At 47.3% G+C, this 17,852-nt stretch overlaps 2 protein-coding genes across 2 annotated transcripts in view; both read left to right on the forward strand.

Annotated features, from left to right (window-relative positions):
- LOC309567211 (uncharacterized protein) overlaps nt 1-17,852 on the forward strand; it is a 272,509-nt gene that overhangs the window by 84,287 nt on the left and 170,370 nt on the right. The window contains 2 exon segments of the mRNA XM_082272588.1: nt 3,512-3,724; nt 3,804-4,010. Coding sequence (XP_082128714.1) covers nt 3,512-3,724; nt 3,804-4,010 — 420 coding nt within the window.
- On the forward strand, nt 8,987-10,630 carry LOC309566958 (uncharacterized protein; the record flags this gene model as incomplete). Its single annotated transcript, XM_082272278.1, has 3 exons — nt 8,987-9,165; nt 9,259-9,424; nt 9,602-10,630. 3 exons carry the CDS (start codon nt 8,987-8,989, stop codon nt 10,229-10,231), a joined length of 975 nt encoding a protein of 324 aa, XP_082128404.1. The 3' UTR covers nt 10,232-10,630.

Here is a 17,852-nt window from a genome sequence, read left to right on the forward strand (position 1 = left end):
TTTTTCACACTCTGATATCATTCCCCCAAAAAAATTTACAAATCAGAATGTTTTAACATTTTAGGCCAGTTTTGTTTTCTGCTATATATTTTTGGTAAAAAAAAACGCAATAAGCGTATTTTGATTGGTTTGCGCAAAAGTTACTAACTACGGGAAAGATTTTTTTTTTGCTGGACTGTGACATAGCAGCGGACAGATTGGACCCCTAACTGACATTTTTGACACTTTTGGGGGGACCAAGGACATTGCTACAGTAATCAGTGCTAAAAATATGCACTGTCACTGTAATAATGACACTGGCAGTTAAGGGGTTAACCCTGTTGGTGATCAAGGGGTTAAATGTATGCCTCATGCTTACTGACGTGTGTGGGGGAGGGGGTTCTGTGACAGAGATGGAGATTGCAGGTTAAGCTATGCTGAATCCTGTGATCTGTCCCTGCCTGTCACAGAGAAGATCTGCCCGCTTTGTTTACACAAGCGGGCGGATTTTCTCACACTTTCCCCGACGATCGGGGAAGAGAGACGGTGATCACCACCTCTCCTCCTCCGGCCCGACTCCCGCTGTGTCTAAGCACGGCGGGAGCGAGCCTCCGGCGGTGTGCACGCGCCGCCGATACGGGAAGGATTCCAGCAACGTTGGTTGGACCCAGGGCTGCCACTGTGCTGCAGTAGCAGCAACGTGAGCGGTCCGGAAGTGGCTAAATTAGGGGGTATTTTTCAGTGAATTTTCATTTTATTTTATTTTTCGTCATAGGGGCTCTCCGTTTGCGACAGCATAGTAACCAAGTCATTGCAGTACTTATCACATGTGGTAGCATTTCACACACAAAAAAAAAGTGTGTGTTTTATCACCATGGTTTTCTATTGCCAGGTGGTAGTTGTGATGGTATCCTGCGCTGGGACACCATTTTGTCTTACACATCTGCTATTTTAGTTTCCGAGCTCTGCAGTTTGAAAAAACACTCCTTCACCAGCCCCCACCATCCCAGCCCCCTTTTTCAGTGTTAATTAACTCCTGGAATGCAGGAAGTTTGGGCTCAGAGCTTCAAAGAAAACCTTATCAGCAGGCCTGGCAGATGGCAGGCTAGGTTGTAAAGCCATAAACGAGCAAGCATTAAGACTGACCAGGCTGGGTCATAAATAACACACCGCCCAGATGGTCATTAGAACTGTAATACATTCACACACAAAGTCATAACTTTTTACCCATACAAGATATGTCTCTAGAAAGTATATATTTGAATGCCAAATAAAATAACGATTGAATTAGGGTCAAACATGATCACGTTCGCTCCTAGGAAAGACAAGCTAGCGGTCAGATGCCTTAAGGGTCAGAGGTTATTAGGAGATAACCTGTGTTTGGTGTCCATGGATGTGAAATTCAATGCCGTACAATAAAATATCAGTTTCAAGAATGTAACCATTACATATTTCAAGATATGAATCCCGTTATAAAATCTGTCTAAATGGGAGGTTCTTTAGCAGTTTATGTGCCGCCCATGGCTTCTGTGTTTATTGGTCAAGGACCTCTGGTGACACCCCCTGCGGGTCAGAGAAAAAGAGAGAGCTGATGGAGCTCTCAGTTCTCATTTTTTTTAACATTAAGCCGTAACATCGCTCAAGGGAAGAATGGATCACACAGGCTCAGCTCTGAACCTCTGATAATACAAGGACTTGAATGCAAGTATTTCCATTTCTAATTCTTTATTCTTCTAAATTGCTGAATTGTGTCTCTATTTCTTTGTAACCCATTTTTCTATAAATCTAAAAGTCTTAGGCAGTAGCACTTTTGGAGTGCGCAAACGTTTTGGAATTCACAGGATGTGCACAGTACAGAAACACAAAGGGTTACACTAAGGTTGAGAAATTTAAACTTGGGTTTTTCACATAACTGATATCTTCTTTCAAGTACATTTTTCTTTATGAATGGCAGTTTGAATCTGAGCAATTTGTTTCTATTAGAGATCATTTTGATTATTGCAATGGTTGCAAATTATAAAGCAAGTCCTTCAAAATTGGGTACTGCGAATCTTGAGAGATATATATATTGTAATATCTGCCACTGAGCAATCTTTTAACCACGTTTGATACATTTGATTACATTTTCTTGATAAATGATTGTGAAATTAGATAGGTTCCCACATATGGGTTTCTTCAATTCTCTTTGATTGCCTGTGTTTAGGTCAGGCATGCGGAGTATGGTGACACATATATGTATAGGTAATATGTACACAAGCTGGGGTAAATATAGATAAAATCCAATTATTTTACAGAGTGTATTTAGAGTGTGGGAGGAGACCGTAATATATAGAGAAAATGCACACATTAAGTAGTTTGAAGTTGGGCCTATGGTTGGACATTGTTTGGTTTAGATACAAAATTATGTAGAAGACGCACTCCTGAACCCTGTACATAACCCACTCCTGAACCCTGTACTCTGTACGTAGCGCCCTTCTGATCCCTGCACTCTGTACGTAGCGCCCTTCTGATCCCTGCACTCTGTATGTAGCGCCCTTCTGATCCCTGCACTCTGTACGTAGCACCCTTCTGATCCCTGCACTCTGTACGTAACGCACTCCTGATCCCTGCACTCTGTACGTAACGCACTCCTGATCCCTGCACTCTGTACGTAGCGCCCTTCTGATCCCTGCACTCTGTACGTAGCGCCCTTCTGATCCCTGCACTCTGTACGTAGCGCCCTTCTGATCCCTGCACTCTGTACGTAGCGCCCTTCTGATCCCTGCACTCTGTACGTAACGCACTCCTGATCCCTGCACTCTGTACGTAACGCACTCCTGATCCCTGCACTCTGTACGTAACGCAACCCTTGAGCCCTGCACTCTGTACGTAGCGCACTCCTGATCCCTGCACTCTGTACGTAGCGCACTCCTGATCCCTGCACTCTGTACGTAGCGCACTCCTGATCCCTGCACTCTGTACGTAGCGCACTCCTGATCCCTGCACTCTGTACGTAGCGCACTCCTGATCCCTGCACACTGTACGTAGCGCACTACTGATCCCTGCACACTGTACGTAGCGCACTACTGAATTTACAAATGGTGACTGTCTCATTGTGTGTGTCAGGTTCCTATAAGGTGTCAGGATGTCACTGTCTATTTCTCCATGGAGGAGTGGGAGTATTTAGAAGGACACAAGGATCTCTACAAGGAGGTCATGATGGAGAATCAGCCGCCCCTCACATCACCGGGTAAGAGGAGACTTTATTGTAAAGGAGAGAGCAGTACGGAGGCTCCACCTAGATCCCCCATCATCTGATAAACACATAGAAACAATGTATTCAGTCAGTGTGTGTGTTTCCTACAGATGGATCCAGTAATGGGAACCCACCAGAGAGATGTCCCCGTCCTCTGTATTCCCGGGATTCCACACAGGAAGGTCACACCATCCCCCACCATCATCAGGTAGAAGAGGAACAATCACTGATAGTATCATTAGGATCTGTACATTATCTGCATTGTTATCATTGATGTCATTTTTATTATATATTCAGAGTGGAAACCTGAGAGATTCTAAAGTTGAGGTTAAAGAAGAGATAAAAGAGGAGGATGATGAGGATAGGGGGATGGAGAAGTCACACAAAGATCTGTACCAGGACACCATGGTGGAGTCATCCAGCTACAGAAACCCACCAGAGAGATGTCCCCGTCCTCTGTATTCCCGGGATTCCACACAGGAAGGTCACACCATCCCCCACCATCATCAGGTAGATGAGTGACAATTATTGGTAGTTATGATTTATACACAGTATGTTTGTTACAATGAATGTTTTATTTTATATTCAGAGTGGAAACATCGGGGATGATAATATTAATGTTAAAGAAGAGTATAAAGAGGAGGATGAGGAGTATGGAGTGATGGAGGAGTTTTCAGAAGGACACAAGGATATGATGGAGCCACCTAATACCAGGAACCCACCAGAGAGATGTCCCCGTCCTCTGTATTCCCGGGATTCCACACAGGAAGGTCACACCATCCCCCAATGTTACAAGGTTGGTGGGACGAAGCATCTAGAACAGTGGTTCTTAACCTTGTTGGAGGTACTGAACCCCACCATTTTCATATGCGAATTCACCGAACCCTTCTTAATTGGAAAAATAAAATATGATTTTTTCATATTCAAAACATAGGTATATGTTATTTTAGGTATATATTTATACATAGGTGCACAAAATGAACAAAACCATTAAGAACAAAGAACAAAACCATTAAAACATGATTTTCACACAAAAACAAAAACATATAGATCCCCCCTTACAGCAGGCCAGGGGGAGGTCCCCCATATAGATCCCAGGTCCCCCATATAGACCCCCCCTTACAGCAGGCCAGGGTGAGGTGAGGTCCCGCCCCCCATATAGATCTCCCCCCTTACAGCAGGACAGGGTGAGGTGAGGTCCGGACCCTGGCCTGCTGTAAGGGGGGATCTATATGGGGGACCCCAGAGTGACCTAACCTCACCCTAGCCTGCTGTAGGGGGATCTATATGGGGGACCTTACCTCACCCTGGCCTACTGTAAGGGGGGATCTATATGGGGGATCATGTCCCCCATATAGATCCCCCCTTACAGCAGGCCAGGGTGAGGTGAGGTCCCATCCCCCATTTAGATCTCCCCCCTTACAGCAGACCAGGTTCCCCATAAAATAGATCCCCTTTACATAGTCTTCTCAGTGTTCTCACACAGTCAGTCACTAGACTAGTACAGCCAGTACTACTCCAGTCCTACCTTTTTTTCACCTGTGTCCCGACTCCCGATCACAGGCTAGGTTTTCCTCCTGCAGGCTGCAGCACCACTGTCACCATTGACTCTCTGGCCTCTCACCTGCCGGCTTCTTCTGCTGCTGCTGCCGCCTCCCCTGGTGGTTCTCTCCCGCGCTGCGCTGGGCGGCCGCTGCACGGGTTAGTCCCTCCCCCAGACAGTCCCTCTCCGCACCGCACGCCTGGCCTGTCTCCCCCCCCCCCCCCCACCACTCTACAGTGGGCGACGCCGGCTCCGGCTGGATCGGATTCGGCCGGGACCAGAACTGCAAAGCCAGCAGTGAGAGTGAGCCAGGGGCAGAGAGAGCTGCGAGTGCGAGCAGACTCAGCGGGCGGCGGCAGCCAGCCTATCATTACAGAGTGAGTGACATGACACTGCGGAGCGGATGCGCCCCCCCAGATGTTGCACCCGGTGCGGCCGGCCCCCCCAGCACCCCCCACGCTACGCCACTGGATGTTATGTATTTCCATGATGACGGCGCGGAGCGGAAGGACATGCTCGAAACTGGAGAGATAGTCCCTGACAGCGAAGTGGTACTAGCGGAGGGTGTGCCGAACCCTCGAGACTGACCCACCGAACCCCTGGGGTTCGATCGAACCCAGGTTAAGAACCACTGATCTAGAACATGGACTTGTGGAGACAATGTGTGGATTTCTAATGCGATTTCACAATAATAAAGCTTATATTTTACAGATGATTTTCTCTCTCATTTTCTTGATTTAGAGTGGAGATCCAATCGATATAGAATTTGAGGTTAAAGCAGAAGAAGAAGAGACGTATGAGAGGGATAATCAGCAGTCTGCAGAGGTGGATGGAATAACGGGGACATCAAAGATCAGCACAGGTGGGTCATATACACTACATACTCCTGACCCCTGCACAATATACTGTATATTGTATATTTTATACTCCTGACCCCTGCACAGTATACTCTGTTGTACATTACATACTCCTGACCCCTGCACTATATCCTCTATGTTGTACATTATAGTCCTGACCCCTGCACTATATACTCTGTTGTTCATTACATACTCCTGACCTCTGCACTATAGCCTCTATATTGTATATTACATACTCCTGACCCCTGCACTACATACTCTGTGTTGTACATTACATACTCCTGACTTCTGCTCTCTCCCCTCCACCCACTGCTATATATACATGTAATATGGATTCTCTTTTGTTACCCATTTTCTACTGGACATTTTATATCTGATGATCTGATTGGAGGACAGACTTTTACATGGTGATAATAATGTGATAACATCCTCAAACTGTGGAACCTTAAACAGAAAGTGATAATGAGGGAGGAGTCAGTAACCCAATGATGGAGATCTTCAGGATCAGTCCAGTCTTCATCTTGGTGGTTCTCCCCCCCATCCTCACTCTGACCTCTGGTGGGGCTCAGCCCCGCTGTTGTTTATGACTGAATAAGGAAGTGCAGGACTTCTTGTGTTGGGAAGATGGCAATGAGTGATAGAGGGGGAGGGGACACTCGTCCTATAATCCCCTCATCACTGTCACTCCTATAAAAGACAGTTCTCGTTGTTTCCTCACTCTCTGACTAAGGTCCATGAATAAAGAAATGAACTGGTAGGAGATCCCGCGGTGGGAAGAAGGGGCGGAGCCGCGGCGTAAGGATGGTGAGTGCTAGAGTGTGTGTGTTGTATGGGAGGGGGATGGGTCAGTTGCATATGGAGGAATCGATCTTTCCCTATTCTTCCTGCAGCCGCTGAATGCCTGATTCTCCTCCTCTCTCCTCTGCAGGTATTCAGCGGCTGCAGGAAGAATAGGGAAAGATAAATTCCTCTATATGCAGCTGCCCCATCCCCCTCCTATACAACTTCTTTTGCTGCCCCCCCCAGTGCTCTTAACCCCCCCAGTGCTCTTAACCCCCCCAGTGCTCTAAACCCCCCCAGTGCTCTTAACCCCCCCAGTGCTCTTAACCCCCCCAGTGCTCTTAACCCCCCCAGTGCTCTTAACCCCCCAGTGCTCTTAACCCCCCCAGTGCTCTTAACCCCCCCAGTGCTCTTAACCCCCCCAGTGCTCTTAACCCCCCCAGTGCTCTTAACCCCCCAGTGCTCTTAACCCCCCAGTGCTCTTAACCCCCCCCCCCTCATTGCTCTTATGCCCCCCCAGTGCTCTTAACCCCCCCCCTCAGTGCTCTTTAGCCCCCCCCCCAGTGCTCTTCAGCTCCCCACAGTGCTTTTCATCCCCCCCCTCCTATGCTCTCTGGCTCCCCCAGTGCTCTCCACCCCCCTGTGAACCCTGGCTTCCCCCTCAGTGAGTTCTAGTTCCCCCCCCCCCCCAGTGCTCTCCAGTTTCCCTTCTGTGCTCTCCATCCCCCTGGTTTTCTCTGCCCGCTCCCTGTCCCCCCTCCCCCTGCAATGCTTTCCAAACCGCCCCTTAATTATCTCTAGTGTCCCCCCCCCCCCGTGCCCTTCAGCTCCTCCAGTGCTCTCTGGTCCCCCCTAGTGCTCTTCTATCTTCTATCATGTCCGCAGTCTCTGACCATCTCCTGTATCACGTCTGCAGTCTCTGACCATCTCCTGTATCATGTCTGCAGTCTCTGACCATCTCCTGTATCATGTCTGCAGTCTCTGACCATCTCCTGTATCGTGTCTGCAGTCTCTGACCATCTCCTGTATCATGTCTGCAGTCTCTGACCATCTCTTGAATCATGTCTGCAATCTCTGACCATCTCTTGTATCATGTCTGCAGTCTCTGACCATCTCCTGTATCATGTCTGCAGTGTCTGACCATCTCTTGTATCATGTCCACAGTCTCTTACCATCTCTTGTATCATGTCTGCAGTCTCTGACCATCCCCTTTATCATGTCTGCAGTGTCTGACCATCTCTTGTATCATGTCTGCAGTCTCTGACCATCTCCTGTATCATGCCTGCAGTCTCTGACCATCTCCTGTATCATGCCTGCAGTCTCTGACCATCCCCTTTATCATGTCTGCAGTCTCTGACCATCTCCTGTATCATGTCTGCAGTCTCTGACCATCTCCTGTATCATGTCTGCAGTCTCTGACCATCCCCTGTATCATGTCCTCAGTCTCTGACCATCTCCTGTATTGTGTCTCCAATCTCTTACTCAAACTTAAACACATTGATAATAGTATTAGTTGTCTGTTTATGCTGAAGGTAGGACAGTGCAGGGGAGGCAGAGAGTACAAAAAGGGGGAGCTGTGATTAGAGAGATGGGGGAGGGGGCAGACTGCAAGGGCACTGTGATGGGGGGGGGCTGTGAAATTTGTGCAATAAATATTCTTGAAAACATTACAAATTTTTGTGGGTGTTTTTACATTTTAAAGTTGGGGGGGGGGGGTGCCAGATATAGGATCTGCCACGGTTGCCAAATGCTGTTGGTACACCCCTGGATCAGAGGTCCCATTTACTAGTTACCTTGAGGGGGGAATTGTAAGATCTTCAGAGACAAAGCTGCCTGATGTGGGCGGAGCCCTGGTTTAGGGGAACCAATCTGCTGATGTCTAGTAATAATCTTTGTATCTCTATTTTAGTAGATGGACGGGAGATGAGGAAAACCTCAGAGGATTGTCTCACTTTGTCTCCAGACTGTAAAGTAGAAGATGAGGACATCACACAGTATAGTCCAGGAGAAAACCCGGCTACCTCAAATGTCCATGCGGCACCACACAGTGTAGATGGACCAGAGAGAGAGTGTGGGAAGGGTTTGCATTCTGAATCCCATCTTAATCTGCATAAAAGTTCTCACATGGGGGAGAAGCCATATTCCTGTCCTGAGTGTGGGAAATGTTTTGCAATGCAGTCCCATCTTCGCAGTCATCAGAGATTGCACACCGGGGAGAAGTTGCATTCCTGCCTTGATTGCGGGAAATCTTTTACAGTGAAGTCCAGTCTAAAAATGCATCAGAGATCCCACACAAAGGAGAAACCTTATTCCTGTCCTGAGTGCGGGAAATGTTATGCAAGGAAGTCCAATCTTTATGTACATCAGAGATTTCACACGGGGGAAAAACCATTTTCTTGTTCTGAGTGCGGGAAATGTTTTTCAGTGAACTCCAGTCTAAAAATACATCAGAGATCTCACACGAAGGAGAAACCTTATTCCTGTTCTGAGTGCGGGAAATGTTTTTCAGATAAATACAATCTTCGTACACATCAGAGATCTCACACGGGGGAAAAACCGTATTCTTGTTCTGAGTGCGGGAAATGTTATTCGATGAACTCCCGTCTAAAAATACATCAGAGATCTCACACAAAGGAGAAATCTTATTCCTGTGCTGAGTGCGGGAAATGTTTTTCATATAAATCCTATCTTTACGTACATCAGAGATTGCACACAGGGGAGAAGCCGCATTCCTGCCTTGATTGCGGGAAATCTTTTGCAGTGAAGTCCAGGCTAAAAATACATCAGAGATCTCACACAAAGGAGAAACCTTATTCCTGTCCTGAGTGCGGGAAATTTTTTTCAGAGCGGTCCCACCTTCGCAGTCATCGGAGATTGCACACAGGGGAGAGGCCGCATTCCTGCCTTGATTGCGGGAAATCTTTTGCATTGAAGAAAAGTCTAAAAATACATCAGAGATCTCACACAAAGGAGAAACCTTATTCCTGTGCTGAGTGCGGGAAATGTTTTTCATATAAATCCTATCTTTACGTACATCAGAGATTGCACACAGGGGAGAAGCCGCATTCCTGCCTTGATTGCGGGAAATCTTTTGCAGTGAAGTCCAGGCTAAAAATACATCAGAGATCTCATACAAAGGAGAAACCTTATTCCTGTCCTGAGTGCGGGAAATGTTTTGCAGGGAAGTCCTATCTTTATGTACATCAGAGATCTCACACAGGGGAAAAACCATATTTTTGTTCTGAGTGCGGGAAATGTTTTTCGATGAACTCCAGTCTAAAAATACATCAGAGATCTCACACGAAGGAGAAACCGTATTCCTGTTCTGAGTGCGGGAAATGTTTTTCAGATAAATACAATCTTCGTACACATCAGAGATCTCACACGGGGGAAAAACCGTATTCTTGTTCTGAGTGCGGGAAATGTTTTTCGATGAACTCCCGTCTAAAAATACATCAGAGATCTCACACAAAGGAGAAACCTTATTTCTGTCCTGAGTGCGGGAAGTTTTTTGCAGAGCAGTCCCACCTTCGCAGTCATCAGAGATCTCACACGGGGGAGAAGCCGCATTCCTGCCTTGATTGCGGGAAATCTTTTGCATTGAAGTCCAGTCTAATCATACATCAGAGATCTCACACAAAGGAGAAACCTTATTCCTGTCCTGAGTGCGGGAAATGTTTTTCATATAAATCCTATCTTCGCATACATCAGAGATCTCACACGGGGGAAAAACCATATTCTTGTTCTGAGTGCGGAAAATGTTTTTCAAAGAAGTCCTCTCTTTCCAGACATCAGAGATCTCACACGGGGGAGAAGCCACTTTCCTGTCCTGAGTGAGGGAATTGTTCCTCACTGAAGTCCTCTCTTCCTGTACATCAGGGATCCCACACAACACTCAAGGTGTATTAGTGCCTTGAGTGTGGGAAATGTCTTCTATATGAATGTTGGTGGACATGTGGGGAAGAAGCACACCCTGATATACACCTCAGATATACTCCATGGCTGATCTTCATCATGTAAGAAACACTTCATAAGGAGATCAGAGATCACCAGAGACATGGATGAAGTGTTGTCCCGTGTTGGCCATTGATAGCAGGAGAAAAATAAAAATGGAGTCCTTACCTCTCATTGGCTGAGTACATTTTGTGCGAGAAGATTTCACAAACACTTAGAGGTCTATTTATAAAAAAACATTATTTGAAGAAATGTGAGAAGTATTTGCCCATCTGTGAGAAATGTTGGTGGTATTTCCAGTATTTGGTATAGTGATTTCCTATGATCATTAGCGCCATCTAATGTCCATAATGGGGTATTCCACATTTTCTACTGATGGAGATATTTCAGGAGAAATTCTTCATTATGGCCAAGAGATGGCGCTGAGGATCATAGGAAATTCCTGTCTTATCTACAGTCAGAACTTGTAACGTCTGGGGACATGCTTGGAGTGATGAAAATGGGAAGTCAGTGAGAGGAATCAGGGCGGCCATGTTGTTTATAATTTAGAGGTGATGTGCATAGCATGTCCATGGCCACCTTACTGCAAAGGATAAATAAAGATTGGGGTGGTTGCCATCTATATGCACAGCTTGTCAGCAAACATTGGGGGGGGGGGGCACACTGGAGGTTTCTTCAGCTGTCATTGTGCTTTTGCTGGGTGTCCATTGTGTCCCTGTGCCTTTAAAGAGGGGTGGGGCTTCCTCCAGGAAAACCTTCCCTTAATCTATCCCCTGCTATATGTGCTCCAACCTGGAGATTCTCAGACCTATAGAGTTAGGCCCGCAGTATACAGAGGAGCCTTGGCGTGGGCACTGCGGATTACACAGATATATGAAATGTCTGAAACTAGAACCTCCGTTTTATCCTGAATTGTTAGACAGGACAATTTGTTTTGTGTTTTGCAGGCTGGCTGGTAAGTGTGTGGGAAATGTTTATGTTGTCTGTGATGTAGAATAGGAGACCCCTAACAGCCGTGATCTGCTTTCCATAATCCCGGGAAGACATCTTCTGCAATTCACACACTTTTATCTGCATTCCAAAATCCTCCTTATCAGTCCATTGATAGGTGAAATAAATGTGGGGGGAGGGGTGGTTGGATCTCCCCTATTTATTATAAATATGTCTTCTCTTGTCTCTTCCTATAGTTAGCTCGTCTATCAAAGCTCTGATAAGGTTAATGGTGAGGATAGAAGAACAATGCTGGCTATAAAAATAAACTCACTTGTATGGACGTATCTCTAGTTTATTTCTCATGGACCTCACTGGGTGTATAATGACTCTGTCAATGCTTTCTTCATTAATAAAACTTTTCTGTTCAATAAATAAATAAACTCACTGCTTAAATAATCAAGGATGTCATTTATTATAAAGAAAGTAGAAATGATAACATAAAACACTAAAAGAATACTACAGAGCATATAGAAGAAAACAAGCATAGATGCTACTTTACATATGGCCGTCCTCAGTATTCTGTATTTCTCAGCTGGGCTCAATGGGGAAGAACAGAGAAAATATAATTTTTTGTAAGAACTTACCATAAAATTCTTTTCTCTGAGTCCTGACAGTCACTGCCCACTCACAGTCTTCACTTATGGGGTATTGGTCTTATCCACAGGAGTAAGCTAGGCAGAAGATTTTATTAGAAACATTCACAAAACTTTGCATAGACACACCTACAGGGGGCTGTCCCTCTGGTCCAATACCCCCAGCTAGCCTCATTCCCAATTCAGTTTGGTAACAAGCAGTAGATAGCCAATGAACACCAAAAGAGGGGTGGGGGGGCTCTGACTGTCAGAGGACTTAGAGAAAAGAATTTTACGGTAAGTTCTTACAAAAATTCTATTTTTACTTACGTCCTCGGACAGTCGCCGCCCACTCATACAGTCTTTACTTATGGGATGTCCCAAAGCAGTGTAGACATGAGGGGGGGGGGGGGGGAAATGCAACCGTCTCAAAGGCAATGCAGCACCCATCACAATCACTGAACACATCTCACAGTTCGGTTGGATTGGTCTTCTCAAGACAGGATTCCCCTGTCAAATCTTCAAAAAACTCAAAGGGCAGCAAACAGCACCAACAAAGAAGAAAAAAAGAACAAGACGTGGAAGGAAAAACAAAGTTCCAGGAAGTATCCCAGAAGACAGGGGTAATAAGGAATACAGCAGCACTGAGAGATACTGAGAGCCACAGACAACTTATCCCTAAGGATATCTATATCAAGTTCCTTACTGGGATACAAGCTTTATCGACCCTTCTGGCTATATAGCTTAGGGGTCATCTTAGTCGGGTAAGTTGAACATCCAAAGGGGGAGAATCGGCACTATTCACAGCACTGGATTGATGGCATGATCTTGCACTTTCCTCTTGGCACTTAAGCACTTTTGGGACTCCTTTTGACTTTTCTTGATTTTTTTATCTATTTATTGGACTGCTTATTTTTGCTTATATATTGGACTGGCACTAATTTATTTAATTTATTCATTTTATTGTAATTGATTTCAATATTTATAACCCCGTAGTGGGGATACCACAGGATATTATTTGCACATGAATTGCACGTTGCACTTTAATATTATTCATTTATGAGTGGTGTTTATCATTTATTTATTATATATTATACCTCTTTGCGCTGGTATTTGGCACTGTATTTTTAGAAATTTGGTCACCACCATATTTTTTGAACTGCTGCATGTAGGTATAGCACATTATATTTATCCATAGCGCGGTACACCTTTTATTTTAATGCAGCACCCAAGGTCAGAGAAAAGAACCTTATCTGAACCAGAAAGGTAACACACTGGGTAACAGGAAAGCTCAACAGGAGCGAACAAACCCAGGAAAGCAAAACAACCAAGGGGAAAAAAACCCCAACAGGAGGGGACAGGCTAAAAACGCTATGTCTCCCCTAAAGCACTGCCGCCCTCAGAACTTTGCGGCCAAAGGAGGCATCCACCGATGCCAAAACATCCAATTATGAAAATTTTTTAAAGGTGTGCACGGACGACCAGGTCGCAGCTTGCACACCTGGGACACCGACACCTGATGCCGGAAGGCCCAAGACGCACTCACCGCTCTGGTAGCGTGCGCCGTGACAGGGAAGGGTGGAATCCGTTCCCTAAGCTAATAAGCCTGTACAATCGTCTGCCTGAACCATATAGCAATGGTGGCCGCAGACGCAGCCTTACCCTTCCGAGGTCCCTCAGGAAGGACAAGAAGAGAATCCGACTGTCTGAATGATATGGTAGACGACAGGTAAATCCTGATCGCCTGGACTACATCCAAAGGACGCAAGGCAAACTCCTTAGGATGCTTAAGAATCGCACACAGCGAAGGCAAGACAATGTCCTCGTTGACATGGAAATCAGACACCACCTTTGAAGGAAGGATTGATGAGGTCGCAAGACCACCTTGTCCCTATGAACAACCAGGTAGGGAGAGCGGCAAGGCAGGGCCGCCAACTCCGACACTCTGCGAGCAGATGTTATCACCACCAGAAAGGCGACTTTCCGTGACAGCGCTTGTAGAACGAACAGAAACAAATTCAAGGCCCAAGGAGGCAAGGGTGCCCTCCTAGATGGAGCCAGATGACTTTCCCTTGAACAAAGGTGAGAAACAAGGAACTTGACGCCAAGGGGCGCTGGAAGAGAATGGCCAGCGCAGATAACTGGCCCTTAATAGTGGTCAGCGCAAGACGCTGGTCCACACCAGATTGCAGGAAGGCCAACATCCTCGTCACCAAAAGGAGCGAGGATGGAAACCCAGCGATTCGCAACAGGCGAAATAAGTCTTCCAGGTACGATAAAAAAATCTTACCAGACGAGTCCTTCCTTGCCGTGAGTAAGGTAGGAATGACCGCCGACGAGAGACCCCGATCTCTCAAGACCAGGCGTTCAAGAGCCACATCGTTAAAAACCAGCAACTGTAAGCACAATGGAAGATCAGCCTCTGAGACAGCAGATCGTCTCGTAAAGGGAGCCGCCAGGGCGGCTCGATGACCAGTTGTATGATGTCCGCGTACCAAGACCGGCGTGTCCAGTCTGGGGCCACTAGAATCATCAACCTCGGTTCCGAGACCAACCTGCGAAGGAACCTGGACAACGACTGTGTGATGGTGTTCACCATCACTGGAATTTAAGGACAGATGGGTGAGGGGTTGAATTGCTTCATTTTTGTCAGCAAGGTCAATTGTTCCCTTTGCCATGAGGTTTCTGAGCAGGAAGCCCACTCCTAATATGGTCATCCCAGGAAGTTCTAAGGAGCCGGACTGTCTGGGGTGGCTCCCCATTCAACTATTGTCAGGTGGGCTAATGCTAATGACCGCACCTGTTGTCTGCTAAGGGAGGTATTGACACAGAGTAATGTGTATTCAGGGCTCGTTAGACAACTATTGTTCTGTGTCTGACTATTGTGTACATTGATTGGCCCCTGGGGCTTCTGTCTCCTTGCATTGGTCAAAGTTATCTGACCAATCACTACTGACTCATTTTCAAGCCCTCATTTGCATTGGTCAAAGCTATCTGACCAATCCCTGTTGACTCATTTAAAGCCCTCATTTGCATGGATATTCCACTTTCTGTATAAAGTGTGCTGTGTTCTTCCAATAAATGGTCTTCCTGTTTGAACTTACATACAGCCTTCCCTGGTGTTTTGTTCTAATGGATTCCGGACGGCACATAGCTGTAGTTCGGATCCCGGATCCTTGGTTGACCGAACCATCAGACGATGCGATCTGCAAGCTGACTGACTAGAAACAGAGGAGTGTCGGGAGAGCGGACAGAGCGAGCAAGGGTCTCGTCACAGACTGAAAGCAGGGGGAAGGCAGAAATCAGGCAATACCGATTCCAAGGCACCACCAGCGCGTCCGAAGCGTCTGCCAGGGGATAACGTGTTCTTGACACGAACCTTCCCACCTTGTAGTTTAGACCCCTGGTCCAGATACAGCTCTGACGGCTCAGATAGTCGGCCTGCCAGTTCTCCACACCTGGAATGTGAACTGCCGAAAGCGCCTAGACCTGTGTCTCGGCCCAAGACAGAATCTCGGCCACTTCCTTGGCTGCCCGGGCACTCCTGGTGCCCCCTTGGTGATTGATGTAAGCCACCGAAGTTGCGTTGTCCTGCACACGCACAGGGCGGCCCTGAAGCCGATCCGACCAACGGAGCAAACATATTCTGATCGCTCTCAGTTCAAAGACATGTATCGGTAGAGAGGATTCCTCCTCCGACCAAGTGCCCTGGGCAGTTTAAATGCCCAGAACGCCACCACCCCAGCCCGACAGGCTGGTGTCCCTGGTGATCACCGTCCATAACAATGGCCGAAGGATTTCCCTTCCGTCAGAGCCGGAGACTGGAGCCACCACAGAAGATCCGTTCTGACTTGAGCTCAAAGATATCCTCCTGTCCAAGCAGAGGATGCCTGTCCCACCTGCCCAGAATCTCCGCTTGCAGAGATTGTGTGGAACTGTGCAAATGGTATTGCCGCGAAGGCTGACACCATCAATCCCGGGGACCGCATGCAGGTCCTGGGTGAAGAGGATTCGTTGTCCCTGAGGGACCTGACCTCGATCTGTAGAGTCCGGAGTTTGTCCTCTGGCAGGAAGACTGTCAACTGGGCAGAGTCCAGAACCATCCCCAGGTAAGGGAAGCGAACAGAAGGAGACAATGTCAACTTCTGAAAATTGATGGTCCACCTGAACTCCAGAGCATCTGAACCTTGGTTGACAGATCGTGCAACAGAGTGGCACTGTAACTCGACCTTAACAGGAAATCGTCCAGATATCCAAGGATTGCAATCCCTTGCGCTCGCAACAGAGCCAGGACAGGAGCAAATACTTTGGTAAACATCCTTGGAGCCGAAGCGAGACCGAAAGGCAACGCCACAAACTGATAGTGCTCCTCCGCGATTGTGAATCGGAGGTACCTCTGATGACCTTCGTAAATGGGGATGTGTAAATACGCATCCTTGAGGTCAATGGAAGCCAAGAAATCTCCTGGGCTCAGGAAGGCCACCACCGATCGGAGGAATTCCATGCGTAACTTTTGAACCCGCACAAAGCGGTTCAGAAAACATTAAGTCCAGAATTGGACGCACCTTGCCCTCCTTTCTGGGCACCGTGAACAGATTTGAGGAAAAACCCCTAAAACCTGTCCCGATATGGCACCGGGACGATCACCCCCTGGGCAAGGAGATCCTGAACCGACCGTTTGAGATCTTGGAAACGATCTGGGGTCAAATGAAGATTTGAGGGAAAGAATCTGTCTGCTGGGCGCGATCGAAATGCGATCTTGTACTTTGACCGAAAGAGATCCTGATCCCATCCGTCCTGAATCTTGGCAAGCCAAGGTTCGGGAAGACAGCGCAGACATCCCCCTTCCCGGGAACGGGTGAGGGCGCCCCTTCAGGACGAGGCGGACTTGGCCGCCGCGCCAGTGTGGGTGGCTTTTTGCTTGCCCGCCCCAGGCTTCTTCTGGCCACCAGAGGCCTGGAAGGATGTGCCCTTGTCTTGTGCCTTGAAGGCCTGAAAGGACCCCTGGTTAGGTTGAAAGGAAGGGCCCCGCTTACCGCGGAAAGACTTGCCCCTGGACCCCTGGGGCAGCAGTGTGCTTTTTTTTTTTTTCAAATATTTTATTTAAAAGGAATAACAGTGGAAAGGACAACAGTGTTATACATCTGTCATGAAAATGCAACAAACTCAGAAGTAAAATGCGAGTCAAATAACCAGATAGATCGTTAGGTCAACAGATACTTAAGTGCCCATCGTAACCGTAAGGCCCACCCCTGATACCAGGGGGAGGGCAACCACCTTCGATGGAGATATAATCCGATAAGGCACAGAACTGAATGTCACTAAAAACGTAAACATAGGAAGCATACCTCCCCAACCGTCACTCCCTGATTTTTGCAAGAAAGCAGTTAAGAGGGATAGAGAAAAGCAGAATAGAACCCAGTAGGGTGGAGAAAGAAAGAAAAGTGAGGGAAATGAAGTGGAGGGAGGCGGGGAAGGGAGGGCAAGTGAAAGGAAAGGATATGAGGGGGGGGGGGGAGGGAGAGGGAGGGCAGGGGAAGGACCCCACACGGACCCATCACATGCACGGCCACAGTCATAGCGTTAGTCACACATCAGGGATCTCCCCTTGTCCGATAGTACAAAGACGTTCCAGTACCCCCAAATCCTCTCATATCGCTCCCTGCGGTGCTGCCGCATGAGGGTGAGGTCTTCCATTCGGTTAATATCCTCCATCTTGTGCATGCAATCTTTAATCGTCGGTGCTTTAGACGATTTCCACAACATCGGGATACAAGCTTTCGCTGCACACAGCACACGAGGGATGATGGATTTCTTGCATTTAGAGATGGGCATGGTAGTCACCTGCAAAAGGAAGAATTCCAGGGTATCTGGGATATCCCGGTCTGAGAGCTCCCCCAGGAGGGCTCTAACATCCTTCCAAAAGGTCCCCAGGCGGG

The sequence above is a fragment of the Pelophylax lessonae genome, assembly GCF_965119305.1.
Source record: "Pelophylax lessonae genome assembly, chromosome: 11".
NCBI classification, from domain to species: Eukaryota; Metazoa; Chordata; class Amphibia; order Anura; family Ranidae; genus Pelophylax; species Pelophylax lessonae.